General features: G+C 52.6%; 1 protein-coding gene across 1 annotated transcript; it reads left to right on the top strand.

Moving 5' to 3' along the window:
- Positions 1-55: 55 nt before the first annotated feature.
- PLXDC1 (plexin domain containing 1) lies at positions 56-24,248 on the top strand. The gene is made up of 14 exons (XM_066567050.1): positions 56-125; positions 1,327-1,451; positions 3,581-3,724; positions 4,486-4,555; positions 5,387-5,509; positions 6,160-6,278; positions 6,402-6,501; positions 8,136-8,231; positions 9,132-9,213; positions 13,010-13,067; positions 15,465-15,600; positions 19,698-19,733; positions 20,651-20,805; positions 22,184-24,248. The coding sequence occupies exons 1-14, from the start codon at positions 71-73 to the stop codon at positions 22,301-22,303; spliced, it is 1,419 nt and encodes a 472-aa protein (XP_066423147.1). The 5' UTR covers positions 56-70; the 3' UTR covers positions 22,304-24,248.
- The last annotated feature ends 1,024 nt before the right edge of the window (positions 24,249-25,272 follow it).

The raw sequence follows: 25,272 nt of genomic DNA, 5'->3' as shown, positions 1-25,272 counted from the left end.
GGCTCCGCTCGGTGCGCGGCTCCCGGGGGTCCCGGCCCATGGCGGGGCGCTGAGCCCCCCGACCCCCACCATGCTCTGGGGGGGCTTCCTCCTGCTCTGCCTGCTCCAAGGGGCGCTGGGCGCAGGTACGGGGGCTTGGGGGGGCTGGGGGTGCAGGGGGGTCCCGGCCGTGCCCTGGGGGTCTCTCCGGGGGTCTGTGTGTCCTCCCTCTGCTGTGCTTTGGGGGTGTCTCCGTGCCCGCGGGTGGGGGTCCCGCTCCCCTCCCGCCCCAAATGGAGGTGCCCGGACCCCCCATCTGTGCTGGGCAGCGCTGGGATAGAGCGGGGAGGGGGCTGTCCCCGCTGCTGGGGGGGTCCCCACGCAGGATTCCCCCCTCCCCTCCCCGCCGTGGCACGGCTGGCGCTGTCCTGGCTGGGGCTGAGATTTTGGGGAGCCTTCGGGGGTGGGGGGGGGGGGTCTCTGCTCTCTGGGACACCCCACCCCTGCCCGCACTGTCCCCCCTGTGCCGCCCAGGGATGGCCAATGTGACCCCCCGGCACAGAACCCCCCTCTGCCCCTACGGCCAGCCCAGCCCCGCTCCCCCCGTGCCTCAGTTTCCCCTCCCGGAGACCTGGCAGCAGAACCCAGCCCCGGGAGCTCATTAGGCAGCAATTAGCAATTAATTCCCATGGGGTGGCGGTGGGACCCCGCTCCCCCGGGCTGGGGGGGCTGTGCCGTGTCCCCGTTTGGGGACAGACGTCCCGGCTGTGTCCCCGCCGTGGGCAAGCTGCTGTCCCCACCGCCCCCGCCCGCGCCGCGCTGCCAGAACCCTCCTGATTGTCGGCAGATTTGGTCCCAAATGCCTTTTTTATCCTCCCCCCCCCCACTCCCCAGCCGTGTTTCCGGCCTCCGCGGGGCTGGGGAGATGCGTGCAGGGCGGGATGGAGGCGGATTTTGGCTCCTTGGGACCTGCCCTGACACCCGGCGCCCGTCCCAGCCTGGGATGCTTGGGGACATCGAGGGCACGGCCACGCTGGTGCCACACTAGTGTCGCACTGGTGTCGCACTGGTGTCACACTGGTGCCACACTGGTGCCACACTGGTGTCACACTACCCTCGCTGAGGTCGCGCTGGTGCCTGGGGAGCTGCCACTGCCATTTGCGGGTGCTGTCCCCTCCTGGCCGCCGTCGCTGTCACCTGTCCCTGTCCCTGCCGCCACCCCGGCCCCTTCCCCGCCTCTCCATCCCTTCTCACGGAGGCTCAGCCCCCTCAAACTCGTGTCACAGCCTTGCTGGGGGACCCGACTGCCCCCGGGGGTGCCACTGACCCCTCCCCGTGTGTCCCCAGGACGCCCCCCCGGCAGCGAGGGACGGAGCGCCCGGGACGCGGCCGAGGGGACCCGCATCAGCCAGGACCTGGGGGGCGGCAGCCTGGCCATCGACACCCTGCCCGCCAACGAGACCCGCATCGTGGTGAGTGTCCCCGCGTCCATGCCCGGACCCCCGCCCGGATCCCTGCCCCGGATCCCGCCCGGATCCGCTCCAGAGCTGTCCCCAGTGCGGCTCCGGTTCCACTGTGGGGATGCATCGCACATCCCACAGGGGATAATTACACCCCAGAGAGGATAATTACACCCAGAGTGGGTAATTACAGCCTCGGGATCGCCCGGACCCGCTCCCGATCCCGACCCGGACCCGCTCCCGATCCCCTCCCACCCCCAGAGCTGTCCCCAGTCTGGTCCCAGTTCCGTGTGGGGCTGGATCCCACATCCCACAGGGGATAATTACACTCCAGAGAGGATAATTACACCCATAGGGGATTATTACAGCCCCGGGATCGTCCCGACCCCCGCCCGGATCTGTGCCCCGACCCCCGACCCGGACCTGCTCCGGACCCCAGAGCTGTCCCCAGTCCGGCTCCAGTTCCGTGTGGGGCTGGACCCCACATCCCACACACAGGGGATAATTACACCCCAGAGTGGATAATTACACCCACAGGGGATTATTACAGCCCCGGGATCGCCCCGACCCCCGCCCGGATCCCTGCCCCGGCCCCGGCCCGGATCTGTGCTCCGGACCCGCTCTCGTCCCCAGAGCTGTCCCCAGTCCAGTTCCAGTTTTGCTGTGGGGCTGGATCCCACATCCCACAGGGGCTAATTACACCCCAGGGTGGCTAATTACACCCCAGGGTGGCTAATTACAGCGCCGGGATCCCTCCCAGCCCTGCCCGTGCTTCGCGGTGCGGGTGACACGCGGGGACAGCGCCGCTGTCCCCTGGTGTCGAGGGGGGTCCTCTGTTCAGTGTCACCTTGTGGGACACCTCCCCCGGCTCTCCCGGCCTAATTAGCCGCCCTCAATTAGCTCCGGGTTATTTGTGGCAGCCGCGGGAGTTCCCTGTGCTCTCAGAGGGGGGTGGGAGGGGTTTTTGGAGGACGGTGACACGTCCCGCTGGTTTTGGTGGCGCTCAGGGGACAAAGTGGCTTCTTTCACTCTGCTCCAGCTCATCCTTCAGGGATGGAGAGCAACCATGAAAAATCCCAGTGTGGAAATGTTCAAAAATACCCCCAAACCACCAGTGACGTTTTGGAGATGCTGGGGAACCACAGGGAGGGTGTGATGGTGCTTGAGGAGGGAAAAGCAGCAATTTCCTGGGAAATTTTTGGGATCTGCCCATGGATTGGGGCCACGGACAAGGTCACAGGTGCATCTCGCACTGTGCAAGGCCTGGAAGGGTTTTTCTCCTGTCTCCTCCCAAAATACCCCAAGTTTGGGGGTATTTGAATAATATTGAGTGATAAAATAAATAATAAAATCCCACCAAACTTGGGGCATTTTATTATTTATTCCATTATTTAATATTATTGAAATTTTATTATTTAATAAACAATTTTTTCCACTTTTCTCCAAAAAACATTTTCTCCCAAACCAATTAAAAAAACACCAAACAATTAAACCTACTTTCTAGAAAAACCCTCCAAAAATTCTCTTCCACATTTACCCTAAACCAAACCAAATACATTATCCCGGATTTTCCCTGGGTTTTTCATGGGTCTATCCCAGATTTTTTTTTTGGGTTTGTCCTGGATTTATCCTAGGTTTTTCCTGGGTTTATCCCGGATTTTTCCAGGATTTTTCCCAGATTTTTTCTTTATTTATCCCAGTTTTTCCCTGGATTTATCCCAGGTTTTTCCCTGGATTTATCCCAGATTTTTTCTGTATTTATCCCAAATTTTCCCTGGATTTATCCCAGGTTTTTCCCTGGATTTATCCCTCATTTTTTTCTGGATTTATCCCAGATTTTTTCTGTATTTATCCTGGATTTTTCCTGGATTTATCCCAGATTTTTCCTGGATTTATCCCAGGTTTTCCCCTGGATTTTCCCTGGGTTTTTCATGGGTTTCTCCCAGATTTTTCCTGGATTTATCCCTACTTTTCCACACTGGATTTATCCTGAATTTATCCCAGATTTATCCATGCTATCCTGGATTTTTCCCGGATTTTTCCCGGATTTTCCCTGGATTTACCCCTGCTTGGTGTCGGGCGCCCTCCCACCCCAGGGGTCACCCGGTGCCACCCTGTCCCCGTGTCCCCTGTCCCCGCAGGAGGACAACCACAGCTATTACGTGTCGCGCTTCTACGGCCCGGGGGACGCGCGGCGCCGCGGGCTCTGGGTGGACCTGGCGGCCGCCAACGGGAGCCACGTCAGGGTGCACGGGATCCTCTCCAACACGCACCGGCAGGCCTCGGTGAGCCCCGGGTGCCCCTGGGTGTCCCCTGGGTGTCCCCGTGAGCCCCCCACCGTCCCCGTGTCCCCTGGGTGAGCCCCGGGTGTCCCTGTGTCCCCTGGGTAAGCCCCGGGTGTCCCCTGTCCCCTGGGTGAGCCCCCCACTGTCCTCGTGTCCCCTCAGTGAGCCCCAGGTGTCCCCGTGTCCCCTCCGTCAGCCCCAGGTGCCCCCTGTCCCCTGGGTGAGCCCTGCGCTGTCCCCAAGTCCCCACACCCAGCGGGGGTGGCCCAGGGAGCCCCATGCTGTCCCCGTGTCCCCTGGGTGAGCCTTGGCTGTCCCTGTGTCCCCTCGGTCAGCCCTGGGTGTCCCTGTGTCCCCTGGGTGAGCCCTGCACTGTCCCCGTGTCCCCACACCCAGCAGGGTTGGCCCAGGGAGCTCCAGGTGTCCCCTGGGTGAGCCCTGGGTGTCCCTGTGTCCCCACACCCAGCAGGGTTGGCCCAGGGAGCCCCGGGTGTCCCCGTGTCCCCTGGGTAAGCCCCGGGTGTCCCCGTGTCCCCAGGGGCACTGGGGGGCCCTGTGACAGGTTTGGGAAGTTTCAGAGTTTAGGAAATGTTTGGGGCCTCCTGCTCATCCCAGGGACGAAGGAACCTGCAGGGTCCCTCTCTCTCCCCATCCCTCTCTCCTGTTCCTCCTCTCCCATCCCTCTCTCTCCCTCCCCTCTCTCCCCGTTCCCAGAGTTTTCCCAAGGGATGATTGTGTCTCTCCCTGGCTCCATCCCACAGAGGATTGTCCTGTCCTTTGACTTCCCCTTCTACGGCCACCTCCTGCGGCAGGTCACCATCGCCACCGGCGGTGAGCGGGGCCAGACACGGGACCCATGGGATGGGATCCATGGGATGGACAGGATGGGATCCACGGGATGGGATCCATGGGATGGGATGGTCAGGATGGGATCCATGGGATCAATGGGATGGTATTCATGGGATGGACAGGATAGGATGGGTGGGATCCACAGAATGGGATGGGATGGGATCCATGGGATGGGTTCCATGGGATGGAATCCATGGGATGGGATCTATGGGATCCATGGGATGGGATGGGATGGGATCCATGGGACAGGATCCATGGGATGGGATGGACAGGATGGGATGGGATCAATGGGATCCATGGGATGGGATCCACGGGACAGGATCCATGGGATGGACAGGATTGGATAGGAAGGGATGGGACAGGATGGGATGGACAGGATGGGATGGGATCCGAGGAATCCATGGGATGGGATCCACGGGATGGGATGGGATCCACGGGACGGGATCGATGGGATGGGATGGGGTCCATGGGATTGGATGGGATCCATGGGACGGGATCGATGGGATGGGATGGGGTCCATGGGATTGGATGGACGGGACTGGACAGGATGGGCTGCAATGTGATGCCCACAGTGGGGCCTGGACATGGCTCTGGTGCTGGCTCTACCCTCATGCCCCATCCCTGAGCCCCAGGGAGCTCAGAGATCGGGGTCCAGGCCTTCCAACCCCTCCCTGCACCCCAAATCTCCTCGGGGAGTCAGCAGCTGCTGCTCCTGGAGGACACAGCAGGGTCAGAGGGGAAATCCAGAGGGGCATAAAAAGGGATGGGTGAGGCAGGAAGGAGGGAGGTGAGCTTCATCCTCTGCCCGCTCAGGTTTTATCTTCACGGGGGACGTCATCCACCGCATGCTCACGGCCACCCAGTACATCGCGCCCCTCATGGCCAACTTCAACCCCAGCTACTCCCGAAATTCCACCGTGCAGTACCTGGACAACGGTGAGAGCAGCTCCCCCTGCTCCTCCCTCAGCCAGGTGGGCTGGAGACCCTCCTGTGTCAGCTCTGCTCAGCCCAGCTCTGTCACCTGTGACCGTGTTCACAGGGGTCTGAGGATGAGGGAAGAGACGAGGACCTGACTCCATGTTTCAGAAGGCTTGATTTATTATTTTATGTTATATATTCTATTAAAACTATACTAAAAGAATAGAAGAAAAGATTTCATCAGAAGGCTGGCTAAGAATAGCATAGGAAAGAATGATAACAAAGGTTTGTGGCTTAGACACTCTGTCTGAGCCAGCTGGGCTGTGATTGGCCATTAATTAGAAACAACCAACATGGGCCAATCCCAGATGCACCTGTTGCATTCCACAGCAGCAGATAACCATGGTTTACATTATGTTCTTGAGGCCTCTCGGCTTCTCAAGAGGAAAAATCTTGAAGAAAAGATTTTTCATAAAAGATGTCTGTGACAATCACCCCTGAGGCAGGAACGGATCAGGAGATCCCTCTCTCCCCATCCCTCTCTCTCCCCATCCCTCTCTCTCCCCATCCCGTTTTGCTCTGCTCCCAGTGGTTGCTGCAGGTTGGGTGGTGGAGGTTGGACGGAGCAGGGGCAGAGGGAAGGACTGAGCAGCTGTGGTCGCCCCCAGGGACGGTGTTTGTGGTGCAGTGGGACAAGGTTTACCTGCAGGGCAAGGAGGACGTGGGCAGCTTCACCTTCCAGGCCGCCCTGCACAGCAGCGGGAGGATCGTCTTCGGCTACAAGGAGGTGAGGGGACGGGGCAGGAGGGTCCCTGTGGGGCTGGGAGTGGGCTTGGACATCCCTGGGACGTGTCCCACCCTGTGTCCCACCCTGTGTCCCACCCTGTGTCCCACCCTGTGTCCCGGGCAGATCCCGGTGCCAGTCCTGCAGATCAGCGCCAGCCAGCACCCGGTGAAGGCCGGGCTCTCCGACGCCTTCATGGTGCTCAACCCTTCTCCTGACGTGCCTGGTGAGTCCCTGGGGCAGCTGATCCCACAGGGAGAGGGCTGGGGCCCTCATCTTGGGGGATCTCGGGGTGGGAGGATGCCCTGCTTGGATTCCCAGCGAGTGTGAGGAGGGCTGTGGGGTTTGCCTGCCCCTCGTGTTCCCTGTGACCCTTTTTGGGGTCTCTTTTTGGGGTCTCTTTTTGGGGTCTCTTTTAGGGATCTCTTTTTGGGATCCCCTTTTGGGATCCCCTTTTGGGATCCCCCTTTGGGACCTCTCCTGGGATCTCTTTTTTGGGATCTCTTTTTGGCATCCCCTTCTGGGATCCCTTTCTGCGATCCCTTTATGGGATCCCTTTTTGGAATCCCTTTCTGGGATCCCTTTCTGGATCCCCTTTTTGGGGTGCATCTCCCCATGGCTTCATGCTTAGGCTGGAGCTTTGCCCAGTCCACAACCTCCAGGAGCTTTTCCCTGATTCCCAGCGGATGAGGAAGAGGAGGGAAATCCAATCCTTCCTCAATTCCAAAGGGGTGAGGCAGGAGGAGATTTCTGGGGGGAAGCGGCTGCAGGAGCCCTGGGAGCTCGGGGTGGTGCCTTGAGAAGGCTGAGCTGGAACTGAGGCCAGAATTACAGAATAAAGCAGGGATTCATTCAAAGCATCTCCTCCATGGATCCACCTTGGGCAGCACAAGAGCCCAGCCAGGGCTGCACCCAAAATGAACCAAAACGGTCACAAAACGAACCCAAAATGAACCAAAACAGTCACAAAACGAACCCAAATGGTCCCAAAATGCACGACCACTCACGAGGTCTCACTTTTATAAGCTCTGCTCCATTTGCATCTTGCAGTTCATTGTCCCATTCCAGCTCCAGCCCCTGCAGTCCCATCCTTGTTTTTCTCTCTCCAGCCCACGGTGTTTGTGCTCTTGGGCTGAGATTTGGATCATTTGTCCTTGGTGCCCAGCTGGAGCAGGAATTGTTTTGTCTCCCTGCTCTGTGCACAGAGCTCACCATCCCCTAATAGAAGCCCAGAGCCACCCACTAAAGCAGCACAGAACCTAAAAATTATAAAAACTAAAACCTGAGGCATCAGGGGGAGTGAGTCAGAGCCCAGTGATGTTTGTTTGGAGCTGTTTGGGAGCAGCTCAGGGCTGGAGCCCGGCCTGGGCTGGGATGGGATGGGATGGGATGGGATGGGATGGGCAGGGCGGGCTCCGAGCCCCTCCTGTGCCCTGGCACCTCCCAGCCTGTTGGATGAAGTTTTTTTCTGACCCAGAGATGGGACAACTGAGAGGGATTTAAAAAACTTTTATTCTGTTTTCACTCTGGTGTGAAGGGTGAGACAATACAGATGTCATCATTAACTCCATCACAATCCTAATTATAACACGTTATAAGTGGCTTTTTGGCTTTTTTTCAGTTTTCCCCTTAATGGACAGGTGACACAAACCCCAACCCATCCTCACTCCTGGCAGCTTTTGAGAATTTCCTACAAATTCCTACAAATCCCAGCCCAGCCCTCCTACAAGGGCACAACCCCACACCTGGGGCCCCCTTTGCCTTTCAGCAGCTTCCCCAGAGCCCGGCCCAGCCCTGGGCAGGGGGGTTTAAGCCTTGCAGGGGTTTTAAGCCCGGTTTAAAGCCCAGGCTCTGTCGCAGAGTCCCGGCGCCGCACGATCTATGAGTACCACCGTGTGGAGCTGGACACCAGCAGGATCAGCAGCCTGTCCGCTGTGGAGTTCACCCCGCTGCCCAGTGAGTGCCCCAAACGCCACCCACAAACCCCAGCAGCCTCTGAACTCCAGCCTGAGGAGGCGGCCCAGGCAGGGCTGGGGGTGCTTCGGGGTGATGTCGCCCATCTCCCGGGGTTTGGGGTCCGGGGGGTCGTGGAGGGAGGGGGTGATGGCAGCAGGGAGCAGCTCAGCACCACCCTGGGGTTCCTGGGGAGGTGCTCACCCCATCCTGGGGTCTCCAGCCCATCCTGGGGTCCCTGGGGAGCAGCTCAGCCCCATCCTGGAGTCCCCAGCTCAGCCTGTCCTGGGGTCTCCAGCCCATCCTGGGGTTCCTGGGGAGGTGCTCAGCCCATCCTGGGGTCTCCAGCCCATCCTAAGGTCCCCAGGCATCAGCTCACCCCATCCTAGGGTCCCCGGGGAGGAGCTCAGCCCCACCCTGGGGTCTCCAGCTCAGCCTGTCCTGGGGTCTCCAGCCCATCCTGGGGTTCCTGGGTGCAGCTCAGCCCATCCTGGGGTCCCCAGCTCAGCCTGGGGTTCCTGGGGTGCAGCTCAGCCCATCCTGGGGTCCCTGGAGTCCCCAGCTCCACCCATCCTGGGGTCTCCAGCCCATCCTAAGGTCCCCAGGCATCAGCTCACCCCATCCTGGGGTCCCTGAGGTGCAGCTCAGCCCCACCCTGGGGTCTCCAGCCCATCCTGGGGTCCCTGGGGAGGAGCTCACCCCATTCTGGAGTCCCCAGCTCAGCCTGTCCTGGGGTCTCCAGCCCATCCTGTCCTGGGGTCTCCAGCCCATCCTGGGGCCCCCAGGGAGCAGCTGGCCCTGTCCTGAGCGATTCTTGGGAAATTTGTGTTTCTCTTTGTGGCCAGGGAGCTGCCCCAGCCTGGCTGGAGCCTCTCCCCTCTCTCCTCTCTCTGTTTTTTGCAGCCTGCCTGCAGCACCAGAGCTGTGAAACGTGCCTGAGCTCAGAACTGACCTTCAACTGCAGCTGGTGCCACGTCCTGCAGAGGTGCTGCCGCCATCCCCTCCCCTGCCTGCTGCCCCGTGCCCTTTCCATCCTTTTTTGGGGGATAATTTCTCCTTTTTTTTGTTGTTTTTCGGGTGCTGAGGTGCTGCTCTTGGCCCCACAGTTGTGCTTCAGCCGTGACCTGATCTCCAATTCCAAGCCACTCCAAGGCTGCATTTCCTGGGGTTTTTTTTACTCCTGGAACAAGCTGGGACCTGAGGCAGGGACTCAGATTTTTGTCAGGGAGCTTAAAAATGAGGGAAATTTGTCCTGACTTGGGCTGGGATCAGTGGGAGTGCAGGGCAGGGAGCGTTGGGGACACTCCTCAGTTGTGGGCCAGCCCCTGCCCGTCAGGAATGGGGCCAGCAAAGCCCCATTTGTGTGGGGGTGGAATTTTCTGATTTTTTGGGGTTGGCTGGAGGACGTGGAGCCGTCCCTGCTCTCCTCCAGCTCGGGCAGGGCTGTGCAGAGCGGATTTAATGAGATTGAGCCGCGGGCTTTATTGAGAGCTGGTGGCAGGGGAGGGGACCCAGTAACACAGATCCTGTGCCGTGCAAACCCCGCTCTGCTGAGGGCACCTGCCACCCCCTGCCTGTCCCCTGAGCCACCCCAAAGCAGCTCTGGGCTCCCTGTGACACCCCCGAGCAGGGTGGTGGCACTTGGCAGCCACGGTGGCTCCGTGGCAAGGGGACATTCTTGTCCTGGTGTGGCTTTGGTGACAAAACTGGAGCCTGGGTTCGCTTTGGGCTGAGCTTTGCTCAAACCTTTCCTTGTCCCCGGTTCCAGGCTTTGGCAAAGGGGATTTTGCCAGATCCCGGAATGGTTTGGGCTGGAAGAGACCCCAGAGTCCCTCCAGGGCCACCAGGGCCACCAGGGCCACCTCCCCCTGTGCCAGGGTGCGCCAGGGGCCCTGCCAGGGACCCAGGGGCAGCCGCGGCCGCTCCGGGAACCCCATCCCAGCCCTTTCCCTCTTCCTTTAACCCTTTCCCACCTCCTTTAACCCTTTCCACCCTCTTTAACCCTTTCCACAATCTTTAACCCTTTCCACCCTCTTTAACCCTTTCTCACCATCCTTTAACCCTTTCTCACCATCCTTTAACCCTTTCCCTCTTCCTTTAACCCTTTCCACCCTCTTTAACCCTTTCCCACTTCCTTTAACACTTTCTCACCCTCCTCTAACCCTTTTTCATCCTGTTTAACCCTTTTTCACCCCTTTAACCCTTTCTCACCCTCCTTTGACTCTTTCTCACCCTCTTTAACCCTTTTCCATCCTCTTTAACCCTTTCTCACCCTCTTTAACCCCTTTTCACCCTCATGTAACCCTTTCTCACCCTCTTTAACCCTATTTCACCCTCTTTGATCCTTTTCCACCCTCCTTTAACCCCTTTTCACCCTTTAAAACCCTTTTCCACCCCCTTTAACCCCTATTTCAGCCCCTTTAACCCCTTTTCACCCTCTTTAACCCTTTCTCACCCTCTTTAACCATTTTCCACCCTCTTTAACCCCTTTTCACCCTCTTTAACCCCTTTTCCACCCCTTTTAACCCCTATTTCACCCCCTTTAACCCCCTTTCACCTCCTTTAACCCTTTCTCACCCTCTTTAACCCTTTCTCACCCTTTTAAACCCTTTTCCACCTCCTTTAACCCCTATTTCACCCCCTTTAAGCCCTTTCCACCCTCCTTTAACCCCTTTTCACCCTCTTTAACCCTTTTTCATCCTTTTAACCCCTATTTCACCCCCTTTAACCCCTTTCCACCCTCCTTTAACCCTTTCTCACCCAGCTGCTGTTGCTGGGGTTCACTCCTGTCCCCCCTGGCTGCCAGCCCCACATCCCCGGGGACAGCTCAGCTTCCCAGTGGGAATCCCAGGGGGCAGGAATGTTCTGGAAATGCAGAGCTGGAGCAGGAGGGTCACCCCTGTCACGCCTGGCTTCCAGAAAATGAGAGGAAAATGGTTCTGTTTCTCCAAAGCATCCAGATCTGGTCCTGCAGATCCCCCCCAAAGAGCTCCAGCCTTGGAGCTGAGATCCCAACCTCGTGATTCCAACCCCAGCTCCCTCCTAAATAGCAAAATCTATATTTTTATTTATTTATTTATTTTTTTTAACCTCTTCTGAGCCCATAATTGTGACAGGAACTGGACCCGAAGCAAAGATCTCAGACGTTTCTTTGTGCTTTCTCCTTTCCCTGGTGGTGGGCAAATGGATTTTTGCAGGGATTTGTTTGGGGTTTGAGCCTTTCCAAAGGTCAGAGCTGGGCTCCATCCCCTGTTCCTGCAGGGAATTCTCGGGCTGGTGTTTGCCTGATGTCATCTGGAGCTCCTGCAGTGTTTTTCCTGTGCAGATGTTGCTGGAAGGAGCCCAGGGAACCTCGTGGGTCTCACAGCCTTGCCCTGGCACCGAGTCCGGGGAGTGGAAACTCAAACTCAGCCCAGGCCTCTCTCCTCATTTCCCCTCTCCTTTTCTCCTCATTTCCCCTCTTCTTTTCTCCTCATTTCCCCTCTCCTTTTCTCCTCATTTCCCTCTCCTTTTCTCCTCATTTCCCTCTCCTTTTCTCCTCATTTCCCTCTCCTTTTCTCCTCATTTCCCTCTCCTTTTCTCCTCATTTCCCTCTCCTTTTCTCCTCATTTTCCCTCTCCTTTTCTCCTCATTTTCCCTCTCCTTTCCCCTGATTTTCCCTCTCCTTTTCTCCTCATTTCCCCTCTCATTTTCTCCCCATTTCCCTCTCCTTTCTTCTCATTTCTCTCTCCTTCTCTTCCAACTTCCCCTCTCCTTTTCTCCTTATTTCCCCTCTCCTTTTCTCCTCATTTCCCTCTTCTTTTCTCCTGGTTTCCCCTCTAATTTTTCCTGATTTTTCCCTCTCCTTTTCTCCCCATTTCCTCTCTCCTTTCCCCTGATTTTCCCCCTCTTTTCTCCTCATTTCCCCACTCCCTTTCCCTGTTTTTCCTCTCCTTTTCTCCTCATTTCCCTCTCCTTTTCTCCCAATTTCCCCTCTCCTTTTCTCCTGATTTTTCCCTCTCATTTTCCCCTTATTTCCTTCTCCTTTTCCCCTGATTTTCCCTCTCTTTTCTCCTCATTCCCCCCTCCCTTTCCCTGTTTTTCCTCTCCTTTTCTCCTCATTTCCCCTCTCCTTTTCTCCTGAATTTCCTCTCCTTTCCCCCTCATTTTCCTCTCATTTTCTCCTGTTTCCCCCTCTCTTTTCTCCCCATTTCCCTCTCCTTTCTCCTCATTTCTCTCTCCTTATCTTTCAATTTCCCCTCTCCTTTTTTCCTGATTTTCCTCTCCTTTTGGCTATCAGTTTTAGCCACACCATGCTGTAAATGCCTTCAAGATAATAATCTAAAATTACCCCTTGTGGCTCCTACTACAATGCAACTAATAATATAATATAATATAATATAATATAATATAATATAATATAATATAATATAATATAATATAATATAATATAATATAATATAATATAATATAATATAATATAATATAATATAATATAATATAATATAATATAATATATTTTTATACTTTATTTATATATATATAATATTTTATGATATAAAATTGTTCTATTTCTCCAAAGTATCCAGTTTTCCTTTCCAGGCCACCTTTCAAAACTTGTTTCTAATTTCATTTTTCTCTCAACAATGTCTGCCCTATTCAATATAATTTCTAAATCAACATTTCTCATCTCAAAGTTTATATATAAATGTACATTCTGGGAACCTTTTGTTGAGTTTTAAACATTTCCCATTTCCCATTTCCCACGACCTGGCCCTGGATAATCCTGATTTTCCCCACAGGTGCTCCAGTGGCTTCGACCGGTACCGGGAGGAGTGGCTGAGCTACGGCTGCGGCCAGGTGGGCACAGAGAGTCCCAGTCCCAGTAAATCCCAGTCCCAGTAAATCCCAATCCCAGTAAATCCCAGTCCCAGTCCCAAAAAATTCCAGTCCCAATCCCAAAAAATCCCAATAAATCCCAGTCCCAGTCCCAATAAATCCCAATAAATCCCAGTCCCAATCCTAACCCAAATCCCAAAAAATCCCAGTCCCAAAAAATCCCAGTCCCAAAAAATTCCAGTCCCAATAAATCCCAATCCCAATCCCAAAAAATCCCAATAAATCCCAGTCCCAATCCTAGTCCCAGTCCCAAAAAATCCCCGTCCCAATAAATCCCAATAAATCCCAGTCCCAAAAAATCCCAGTCCAAATAAATCCCAATAAATCCCAGTCCCAGTCCCAATAAATCCCAATAAATCCCAGTCCCAAAAAATCCCAGTCCAAATAAATCCCAATAAATCCCAGTCCCAGTCCCAATAAATCCCAATAAATTCCAGTCCCAAAAAATCCCAGTCCAAATAAATCCCAATAAATCCCAGTCCCAGTCCCAATAAATCCCAATAAGTCCCAGTCCCAATAAATCCCAATAAATCCCAGTCCCAGTCCCAGCCCCAATCCCAATAAATCCCAGTCCCAGTCCCAATAAATCCCAGTCCCAAAAAATCCCAGTCCCAATCCCAGTCCCAGTCCCAAAAAATCCCAGTCCCAATCCCAATAAATCCGAATAAATCCCAGTCCCAATAAATCCCAATGAATCCCAGTCCCAATCCTAGCCCCAATCCTAGCCCCAATCCCAATAAATCCCAGTCACAGTCCCAATGAATCCCAGTCCCAATCCCAGTCCCAGTCCCAATCCCAGTCCCAATCCCAATCAATCCAAATAAATCCAAATCCCAGTCCCAGTCCCAATCAATCCCAATCCCAATCAATCCCAATCCCAATCAATCTCATTCCCAGTCCCTTCCTGAGGGCAGGGAATGGGGTTGAGCCACATGAAATCCATGGCCCAGCTCAATAAATGGCTGTGTGACCCACGGTGCTCTGGATTGGGCTGAGCATCCCTCAGGGTTTCCCTTTATTCCTTTAAGACATCCCTTGGGATTTCCCCTTCTTCCCTTTAGATATCCCTTGGGACTTCCCTTTGGATTTCCCTTTTTCCCCTTTAGATAACCCTGTATTCCCTTCAGATACCCCTTTATTCCCTTTGGATATCCCTTTGGATATCCCTTTATTCCCTTTAGATATTCCCCTGTAGCTCATTCTTTATTATCCTTAAATATCCCTTTATTCCCTTTACATCCCTTTATTCCCTTTACATCCCTTTATTTTTCCTTTATTCCCATTTTCCCCTTTATTCCTATTATTCTCTTTATTGCCCTTTCCCTCCATTATTCCCTTTATTCCCGTTATTCCCAAATTTCCCATTATTCCCATTTTTAATTTTAATCCCATTTTTTCCTTTATTCCAATTTTCCCCCATTTTCCCCCATTTTCCCCCATTTTCCCCCATTTTCCCCCATTTTCCCCTTATTCCCATTTTTCCTTTTAGTCCTGTTATTCCCAATTTTCCTTTATTCCCATTTTTCTCTTTTCCCACATTTTCCCCTTATTCCCATTATTCCCATTTTTCCTTTTAGTCCCGTTACTCCCATTTTCCCTTTATTCCCATTTTTCCCTTATTCCCATTATTCCCATTTTCCCTTTATTCCCGTTATTCCCCCTCCTCCTGGAGCGTGACTCTTACTCACTGCAGGCAGGAAGGAACGAGCCCTGTTTGTGTCCCTGGGAGCAAAAAATCACAAGGATCAGCTCTGACCAAACATCTGCTTCTGCTTTGGCCTTTTCTCTTTTTTTTCCCCCCTTTCTTCTTTTTTTTTTTTAATTTATTTTGTTCCTTATTTTTGTTTGCTTTTTGTGGCTTTTGTTTGCTTCCTTCGATTTTGATGGGGGTTTTTTATTTGGGTTTTTTTGTATTGTTTTTCTCTGGTTTGGTTTGGGGGTTTTTTTGGTGGGTTGGTTTTTTGTTTTGGTTTTTTTTTTTTTTTTTTTTTGGTGGGTTTTTTTTGGGGTGATTTTTTAGTGATTTTATTCGACTTTTCTACTGAAAATTCAGCTTTATTTCACCAGACCCTTTGAGGTCACTGGACCCACATGGAGTCACCCCGAGGTGCATGAAGGATTTATCCCAGGACTTGTCCCCAGGACCTGTCCCAGGATTTGTCCCAGGATTTGTCCCAGGATTTGTCACTTGTCCTGCTGAAATCCTTCCCAAATTTTCCTCCCCTTCTCCTCCCTCTGGGTCACTTCTGTGTTTTAACTTCAGTGTTTGACCCCCCAGAGCCCTCCTGGAATTCCCGCTGGGCAAAACCAGCTCCAAATTCTCCTTTTAACCCAAATTCTCCTTTTTTCCCCCCCCAGTCGGATGAAAGGACCTGTGAGGATCTGGCGGAGGGCGGCCGCTACTCGGCGCCCCCGGGCAGCTCCGTGTCCGTGTCACCCGGCGCTGTCACCTCCCCCACGGCCTCGCTCTTCCTCGACAGCCTCACCACCGAAGGTGGGTCCTGGACAGGTGACCCCGGCCCTGGACAGGTGACCCCAGCCCTGAGAGTGTCCCTGGAGAGGTGACCCTGGCCCTGGGGATGTCCCTAGATGGGTGACCCTGCACAACTGAGCCCTAGGAAGGGGATCCCTGAACCCTGGGGTGTCCCTGGACAGGTGACCCCAGCCCTGGGAAGGGGATCCCCATCCTTGATCCCAATCCCTGGACAGGTGACCCCGGCTCTGGGGGTGTCCCTGGACAGGTGACCCTGGCCCTGAGAGTGTCCCTGGATGGGTGACCCCAGCCCTGAGGGTGTCCCTGGACAGGTGACCCTGGACCTGGGGGTGTCCCTGGACAGGTGACCCCACCCCTGGAAGTGTCCCTGGACAGGTGACCCTGCACAACTGAGCCCTGGGAAGGGGATCCCTGAACCCTGAGAGTGTCCCTGGACAGGTGACCCTGGCCCTGAGAGTGTCCCTGGATGGGTGACCCCAGCCCTGAGCCCTGGGAAGGGGATCCCTGAACCCTGGGGGTGTCCCTGGATGGGTGACCCCACCCCTGAGAGTGTCCCTGGACAGGTGACCCTGCACAACTGAGCCCTGGACAGGTGATCCCCATCCTTGATCCCAATCCCTGGAGAGGTGACCCCGGCCTTGGGGGTGTTTCTGGACAGGTGACCCCACATCCCTGAGCCCTGGGAAGGGGATCCCTGAGCTCTGGACAGGTGATCCCCCATCCCTGATCCCAGTCCCTGAATGGATGATCCCCCATCCATGATCCTATTCCCTGTGACAGGTAATCCCATACTTGATCCTGACCCCTGGACAGGTGCCCACCCATCCCTACTCCCTGGGACAAGTGATCCCCACGGCCCTGAACCCAATCCCCAGACAGGTGACTCCCTGATCCTGACCCCTGGACAGGTCTTTCACCTCCTCAAAAAGCAAATCCAAATGCCAGTAAACACCAGATGGGTTTTGGAGCAGAATCCTGGAACGGTTTGGGTGGGAAGAGACCTTAAATCCCATCCAGTCCCACGGGCAGGGACACCTCCCACCATCCCAGGTGCTCCAAACCCCAATGTCCAGCCTGGCCTTGGACAGGGATCCAGGAGCAGCCACAGCTGCTCTGGGAATTCCACCCCAGCCCCTCCCCACCCAAAATCTTCCCCAAATCCCCAAATCCCAAGTCCATTTCTCCTCCTGGATCTGTGAAGTTCTGCAGTCCCAGGAGGATTTGGGTTGGAAGGGACCTCACAGCTCATCCCATCCCCAGGGCAGGGACCCCTCCCACCATCCCAGGGCGCCCAAACCCCGTCCTTGGGGAGGGATGAGAACAGGAGATGATGGCAAGGGCAGCCAAGAGGTGACACCCGGGGCAGTGAGGCACGCTGGGAAGAGTTTGGGGGTTTTTCCAGCTTTTTTTACTCATTTTGTGAAGGTCAGCGAGCAACCAAGCCCTGGTGGGGAGAATCCTTGGGATCCTAAAGGGGTCAATCCCAGAGAGAGGGGTTGGGATTTCACTGGTGCCAGGAGTCTCAGCCTGGAATTCCCGCGGTGATCGCTCATTTCTCGGGATTGCTGCTCCACAAAAAGCCCCGATCTCCCCTGGAGACCCCCGGGATCCAAAGCTCCATAATCCCATTAACGCGGGGCCGGCTCCGCCGATCCTGGCGCAGGTAGCGCCGCAGTTTGGCTGCTTAATAGTCCCTAACGCAAAGTGCTAATTAGGATAAATAGAAAGGAGCGCTGGTAATTGTCCTTCAGCGCCGGGAAGGAGCTGGGTGGGGGAACGAGCTCCTGCCTGGCAGGGCTGACTTTGAAAGGAGCAATTAAAGGCAGGGAGGGAGGGAGGGGAGGGTTGGAACTCCGCCACGAGATTGTTTTCCAGCCCATCGCTGGTTCTTGGAAAAAAGGAGCAAGAGGCTCTGTGTGACACAGAGCATGAAGTTAATTTGTGATCTTGGAAGGGAGCAAACGGCAGCTGCAGCGGGAGGAGAGTGGGGAAGAGCAGAGGAGCAGCTCCACCAGAGAGGGGAGCTGGCCCTCGGCGTCCTGTCCAACCAGCCCGGATGCCTGGATCTGTGTCTTCTCCAACCAGCCCTGTTCCCTGGATCCGTGTCCTGTCCAACCAGCCCAGATCCCTGGATCTGTGTCTTCTCCAACCAGCCCTGTTCCCTGGATCTGTGTCTTCTCCAACCAGCCCTGTTCCCTGGATCTGTGTCTTCTCCCACCAGCCCTGTTCCCTGGATCCGTGTCCTGTCCAACCAGCCCAGATCCCTGGATCTGTGTCTTCTCCCACCAGCCCTGTTCCCTGGATCTGTGTCCTGTCCAACCAGCCCTGTTCCCTGGATCTGTGTCTTCTCCAACCAGCCCTGTTCCCTGGATCCGTGTCCTGTCCAACCAGCCCAGATCCCTGGATCTGTGTCTTCTCCCACCAGCCCTGTTCCCTGGATCTGTGTCCTGTCCAACCAGCCCTGTTCCCTGGATCTGTGTCTTCTCCCACCAGCCCTGTTCCCTGGATCCGTGTCCTGTCCAACCAGCCCCGTTCCCTGGATCCGTGTCCTGTCCAACCAGCCCTGTTCCCTGGATCTGCGTCTTCTCCCACCAGCCCTGTTCCCTGGATCTGTGTCCTGTCCAACCAGCCCAGATCCCTGGATCTGTTTCTTCTCCAACCAGCCCTGTTCCCTGGATCCGTGTCTTCTCTCACCAGCCCTGTTCCCTGGATCCGTGTCCTGTCCAACCAGGCAGGATCCCCGGATCCACATCCTTTCCCAGATCCCTGGATCCACCTCCTCACTATCCCAGATCCCTGGATCTGTGTCTTCTCCAACCAGTCCAGATCGCTGGATCCGTGTCCTCCCCACCGTCCTGCTCTCCTGGATCTGTGTCCTTCCCAGCCTGTCAGGTTCTGTGGATCCACATCCTTCACCAGCCCAGATCCCAGATCCCTGTGTCCTTCCAGTCAGCCCAGATTGGTGGATCTGCATCTGTCCCACCATCCCAGATCCCTGGATCCGTGTCCTCCCCAGCCAGCCCCGTTTTTTTTGGATCCACATCCTCCCCAGCCCTTCCAGCCCCCTGGTTCTGCTCCTGGATCAGGGTTTGGAATCCAAGCCAAGCCCTGGGAATTCTGGATCAGGGTTTGGAATCCAAGCCAAGCCCTGGGAATTCTGGATCAGGGTTTGGAGGCCAAGCCAAACCTTGGGAATTCTGGATCAGGGTTTGGAATCCAAGCCAAGCCCTGGGAATTCTGGATCAGGATTTGGAGGCCAAGCCCTGGGAATTCTGTATCAGGATTTGGAAGCCAAGCCAAACCTTGGGAATTCTGGATCAGGGTTTGGAATCCAAGCCAAGCCCTGGGAATTCTGGATTGGGATTTGGAGGCCAAGCCCTGGGAATTCTGGATCGGGGTTTGGAATCCAAGCCAAGCCCTGGGAATTCTGGATCGGGGTTTCTGGTGAGAGCGATCATGTGGAGCCTGTTGAGGGACAAAGCCTTGTCTGGTGGATCCTGGTCCTTCCAGAATGAGCCAAGGAATGGAAGGGGGTTTTGAGCATCCTGTGTGTTTATATGGGATTTGGGAAGTGGATTTTGAGCATCCTGTGTGTTTATTTGGGATTTGGGAAGTGGATTTTGAGCACCCTGTGGGTTTTTTTGGGATTTGGGAAGTGGATTTTGAGCATCCTGTGGGTTTATTTGGGATTTGGGAAGTGGATTTGAGCATCCTGTGGGTTTATTTGGGATTTGGGAAGTGGATTTTGAGCATCCTGTGGGTTTATTTGGGATTTGGGAAGTGGATTTTGAGCATCCTGTGGGTTTTTTTGGGTGCAGATTCCACAGGCTGAGCAGGGACAGCCAGTGTTGGATCAAAGCTCCCACGGGGAGCAGAACAACCCCTCGACCCCTTCCTGGGGACATTTGTGCCCCAGGTGCCACCTCAGAGAAGGAAACCCACACCCTGCTCAGCCCCCAGCCTTTTCCTGGTGCTTCCCTTTCCCACAGAGATTTAAAACTGCCCAGGAATCCCATCCTGGGGGGAGGAATTGGGTGGCAAACACGAGGATATCACTGAAAGCTGATTTTCTGTTTTGCTGTGTTTTCTCCTTTCAGATGACACCAAACTCAACCAGTTTGCAGGAGGAGAGGGTAAGGAAGGCCTTTATCCCTCTCCCTGCTCCAGGGGAACTCAGAATTCCCTGGGTTTGGGTACACGGGGCTGTGGGGAGCACAGGGACCCCAGAGTGATCAATTCCTGTTGTCCTCACCCCAAATAGTGCAGGTCGAGCCAGTGAAAAAAGCTGGGAATGCTGTTTTATCCCAATGAGAGTTTTTTTAATTGTCTGAATTATTTTATTATTTTTTGGTTTAATTATATTTTTATTATATTTTATTGTTATTGATTTATGTGGTTTTGATTTAGGGGGTTTTGTTACTAATTATTATATTATTATTATATTATATAACATATAATATATATTATTATAGTAATTATTATATTATTATTTTATTATTTATTATTTTTATTACTATGGGTTTTTTATTTATTAGTGAAAATAGTTATAGCATTTAAAGGGTTTTTTTTACTTAGTATAGGGCTTTTTTTAAAACTTATTTTTTTGGTAATATTTTGTGATTTGGATAAGGAATAGAACAAATACTTGAATAAATTTAATAGTGTATTTTTTAATTTGTAAATTTTAAAAATTTGTCATTTTAAATTTTTAATTTTGTAAATGTTAGTAAATTTTAATTTTGTAAATTTTACTAATTTTTAATTTTAAATTTTATAAATATTTTTAAATTTTAAATTTTATACATTTTAAGAAATTTTTAATTTTAAGATTTATACATAATTTTGTATTTTAAATTTTGAATTTTATAAACGTTAAGGATTTTTAAATTTTAAATGTTGTACATAGTTTTAGATTTTAAATTTTGTAAATATTTTTAAATTTTAATTTTTGTAAATATTTTTATATTTTAAATTTTAAATTTTGTAAATTAAAACAAAATTAATGTAACAATTTTCTGAAAGCCTCCTGACCTTTGCTATTTCCCCCCAGGGAGCAGCCTGCCCTCTCGGGGCGCGGGTGCCCCGATCCCCACGGGCACCGTGGTGGGCATCGTGGTGGCCGTGCTGGTGCTGGCTGGGGCCATCCTGGCCGGGATCTACATCAGCGGCCACCCCACGTCCAGCGCCGCCCTCTTCTTCATCGAGGTGAGCCAGCAGCTCAGCCCTGCCCGGGGAGTCATCCCATCCTCCTCATCCTCCCCCTCTCCTGGGTCTGGGTCCTCCTCAGCCAGTGCAGATCCCTCAGTCTGTGATCCTGGATCTGTGTCCTCTCCACCACCTCAGATCCCTGGATCTGTGTCCTCTCCACCATCTCAGATCCCTGGATTTGCATCCTCTCCACCACCCCAGATCCCTGGATCTGTGTCCTTCCCCTGTCTCAGATCCCGTGATCCTGGATCTGTGTCCTCTCCACTGTCTCAGATCCCTGGATCCACATCCTCCCCACCCAAGATCCCTGGATCTGTGTCTTTCCCCCATCCCAGATCCCTGGATCCGTGATCTTGGATCTGTGTCCTCTCCACCACCCCAGATCCCTCGATCTGTGCCCTTTCCCTATCTCAGATCCCTGGATCCACATCCTCCCCATCTCAGATCCCGTGATCCATGTCCCTCCCACCATCTCAGATCCCTGGATCTGTGATCCTGGATCCTGGATCTGTGTCCTTCCCCATCTCAGATCCCTGGATGCACATCCTCCCCACCATCTCAGATCCCTGGATCTGTGTCCTTCCCCTGTCTCAAATCCCTGGATCTGTGATCGTGGATCCTGGATCTGTGTCCTCTCCACCGTCTCAGATCCCTGGATCCATGATCCTGGATCTGTGTCCTTCCCCATCTCAGATCTCTGGATCTGTGTCCTCTCCACCACCTCAGATCCCTGGATCTGTATCTTTTCCCCCATCTCAGATCCCTGGATCCATTTCCTTCCCATCCAGTGAGATCCATGCATTCCTAAGAATCCTTTTGAAGCATGAAACAACATTTTAAAATTCACTTTTATCACTGAAAATGCTCACACTGACAGTGCCCTTTGTGCCCAGGACTCTTTCCCCCCCATTATTTTCCCCCCCATTATTTTTCCCCCCATTATTTTTCCCCCCATTATTTTTCCCCCCATTATTTTTCCCCCCATTATTTTCCCCCCTCATTTTTCCCCCCTCATTTTCCCCCCATCATTTTCCCCCCATCATTTTCCCCCCATCATTCTCCCCCCATCATTCTCCCCCATCTTTCTCCCCCATTATTTTCCCCCATTTTCCCTCCATTTCCCCCCATTTTTGCCATTTCCCCCCATTATTTTTGCCATCATTTTTGCCATCATTTTCCCCATCATTTTCCCCATCATTTTCCCCCATCATTTTCCCCCATCATTTTCCCCCATCATTTTCCCCCATCATTTTCCCCCATCATTTTCCCCCATTATTTTCCCCCATTATTTTCCCCATTTCCCCCATTTTCCCAGCAGGAATTGGGGCTCGGGGCCCTGTCCCAGCTGCTCACCTGTCCCTGTTTCTGTCCCCAGCGGCGGCCGCACCGCTGGCCCGCCATGAAATTCCGGAACCACGGCAACCACGGCTCGTACGCCGAGGTGGAGGCGGCCAGCCAGGAAAAGGAGGGGTTTGTGGAGGCCGAGCAGTGCTGAGCGCTTCTCCGGGGGAATCCATCCCGAGGGATCTTGAGGGATCCATCCCAAGGAATCCATACCAAGGAATCCTGACAAATCCTGAGGGATCCATCCTGAGGAATCCCAAGGAATTCATCCTGACGAATCCCAAGGAATCCATCCTGAGGAATCCTGACAAATCCTGAGGGATCCATCCTGAGGAATCCCAAGGAATTCATCCTGACGAATCCTGACAAATCCCAAGGAATCCATCCCGAGGAATCCTGACAAATGCTGAGGAATCCATCGCAAGGAACCCTGACAAATCCTGAGGAATCCATCCCGAGGAATCCTGAGGAATCCATCCAGGGGAATCCATCCCAAGGAATCCTGAGGAATCCCAAGGAATCCATCCTGAAGAATCCTGAGGAATCCATCCTAAGGAATGCCGAGGGATCCATCTCGAGGAATCCTGACAAATCCTGAGGAATCCATCCTGAGGAATCCCAGGGAATCCATCCCAAGGCATCCTGACAAATCCAGAGGAATCCACCCTGAGGAACCCCAAGGAATCCATCCCAAGAAAACTCAAGGAATCCTGAGGAATCCATCCCGAGGAATGCCAAGGAATCCATCCCAAGGAATCTTGACAAATCCCAAGGAATCCATCCCAATGAATCCCAAGAAATCCATCCAGAGGAATCCATCCCAAAGAATCCTGAGGAATCCACCCCAAGGAATTCTGAGGAATCCTTCTCAAGGAATCCTGAGGAATCCATCCCAAGGAATCCCGAGCCTCCCGTGTCCCAAAGTGCTGGAATCACTTAATTATTTTGCTAAATTGTTAATTGTGGCCCTTGGCCCTGAAGGAGACAGAGATAAGGGGAAATAAATCTGAAATTCTGCCAAAATTCATCTTCTGATGGCCAGTGGGAACAGAGAGGGATTTAGGGACAAAACTCTGGGATAAATCCTGGGCTAAATCCAGGATCCAGATCCGTGAGGAGTGCCTGGACATCACAGGAAACCTCAGAATCACCCCCTTAACCACACCACTTTTAGGTTTTTTCTAATTTTGCTTCCATTTCCCCCTGTCTGGGCCGAGCCCCTGGCTTTGGATGGATATTGGGACCCCCTGACCCCAAGGGAGGCTTTGACTCGGGACCTCTCAGCGTTTTCTCCTCCTCCTGTGCCACCAAAATTCAGCATTCACCTGCAAAATAATCCCTAAACTGAAGGACAAAACAAAACCAGAATCCCAAATCCAGCAGGAGGTAAATTTTCATTCCCCCACCACAAAATGCTGTTGCATTATGGATTTTTTTCCCCCCCTTAATTTTTAATTTTCTCCTGCTCCTCAGCTATTTATTCTGATAATCAAATTTTGGGTGTATTTTATCCCCTGGCTGGCTCAGCTGTCACTGCTGGTGATTAGTGCCACAGGCAGGGTCTGTCTAATTAATATTTTCCTTCTCATCTGCTGAATTTATGGAACAATTACAGATAAATATGGATGTTTGGTGGCACTCAGACCCCAAATTCGACTTTCTTGCAGCCCCTGGGGAGTTTTTTTGCTGCATTTTATGATATAAAACCACCAAAATGCTCAAGCTGAGTCGTGATCATGCCCCAGACTTGGAAGTTTTATTCCCAAATCAACAATTTCCCTAAAAATTGGTTCTTTCCCCAGAGTGGGGAGGAAAAGGGAATTTATCACCCATTTTTTTACTCCAAATCTGATCTCCTTTGTCACGGTGATGAGTTAATGTGGGTTTTTCTTGGAATTTCACTTTTTTCCGATGGTTAGATTTTGAATTATTAATTCCCATAGTTTTAGGCCTGGTTTTCCCTGTTTTTCTGCACATGGGAACAGCAAGATTTTGGGTTCTTCTCTTCCCCCGCAGCCCCTGGAACTGCTGGGAAACATCCAAGAGTTCTGAAATGCCACAGATTTAAAGAAAAACAGATTTTTAAAGAGCAAGAATTGTACTCGTCCCTGGGGTTTGTGCTGCAGTTGGGATTTTGGGAGAAAATCCGGATTTAGGGAAGGATTCAGGTGAGAAATCCTTCAAATATTAAAAAAAAAACCACTTCAAGGTCATTCATAACCTGAGACCTCTGGGCATAATTTCTCATCCAGGGATCCTTTTTTTTTTTTAAATATGTTTATTCCCATTAGAAAAATAAATAATGAATCTATTTTTTCCCATTTTCCCTTTCACCCTGTTCATCCCTCTTTTCCTTCAGGCTGGGAGAAGCTGTGCTAACAGTGCAAACAGGTAGGAGTTAATTTAATTTAATCAGGATTAAAGAATTCTCCCATCCTGGTGCCTTTTTCTATTTCTCTTGAGCGGAGAAGCAGCAGATCTGCAATCAGAGATAGAAATATTCCACTTTTATATCAATATTCCAATTTGTTTACAATAAAATCCATTCATATACACACACATAAACCACCGATTTTAATAGAAGGTAAAGAACAGTTTTAAAATCTGTCAAAAAAAAAAGATTTCCTCACCAAACAACACCCCCCAAAATAGGGGAAAAATCACCTCAGCCATGCAAATAAACACAGATTTTTACCCTGGAAATGCAACCCCAGGTCCAAAGCAGCATCTTGAGCCATAATTAACAGCCCTGACAGCAAGGAGGGAGCAGATTGCTCCAGCAGGGCCCGTGGGTGGAGGAATAAAACCTCAAATAGATGCTCTGAATCTGCATTTTCCAGGCAGAGCTCAGCTCTGGGTGCGAGTGGGAGCAGGGAATTTGGGTATTAAATGGATTTATTGTGCCTCACTCAGCAGGGAGGGATGGGAATGGTTCCATTTCTTGCAAAGAACCTGGGAATTTGCTGGGGTTTTTGGGGGGGGGTATTTGCAGGGAAAAGGTGTTTTTAAGGCAGGGTGGAATCACCTGGAGCTGCTTTTTCCCCTGCCAAAAGGCAGGAATGGGATGAGGAGAGGGCAGAATCCCAGGGTGGGATAATTACCACCACAATCCCCCCAAAA

This window comes from Molothrus aeneus, chromosome 28 (genome assembly GCF_037042795.1).
Source record: "Molothrus aeneus isolate 106 chromosome 28, BPBGC_Maene_1.0, whole genome shotgun sequence".
In the NCBI taxonomy this organism is placed as follows: domain Eukaryota; kingdom Metazoa; phylum Chordata; class Aves; order Passeriformes; family Icteridae; genus Molothrus; species Molothrus aeneus.
This window is presented reverse-complemented; position numbering and strand designations above follow the sequence as displayed.

Bases quoted from the DNA above. Each gene is read 5' to 3' on its own strand.
- PLXDC1 (XM_066567050.1), top strand. From the start codon at position 71: ATGCTCTGGGGGGGCTTCCTCCTGCTCTGCCTGCTCCAAGGGGCGCTG. The intron at 13,068-15,464 runs GTGGGCACAGAG...TTCCCCCCCCAG, and splicing joins TGAGCTACGGCTGCGGCCAG to TCGGATGAAAGGACCTGTGA. The intron at 19,734-20,650 runs GTAAGGAAGGCC...ATTTCCCCCCAG, and splicing joins CCAGTTTGCAGGAGGAGAGG to GGAGCAGCCTGCCCTCTCGG.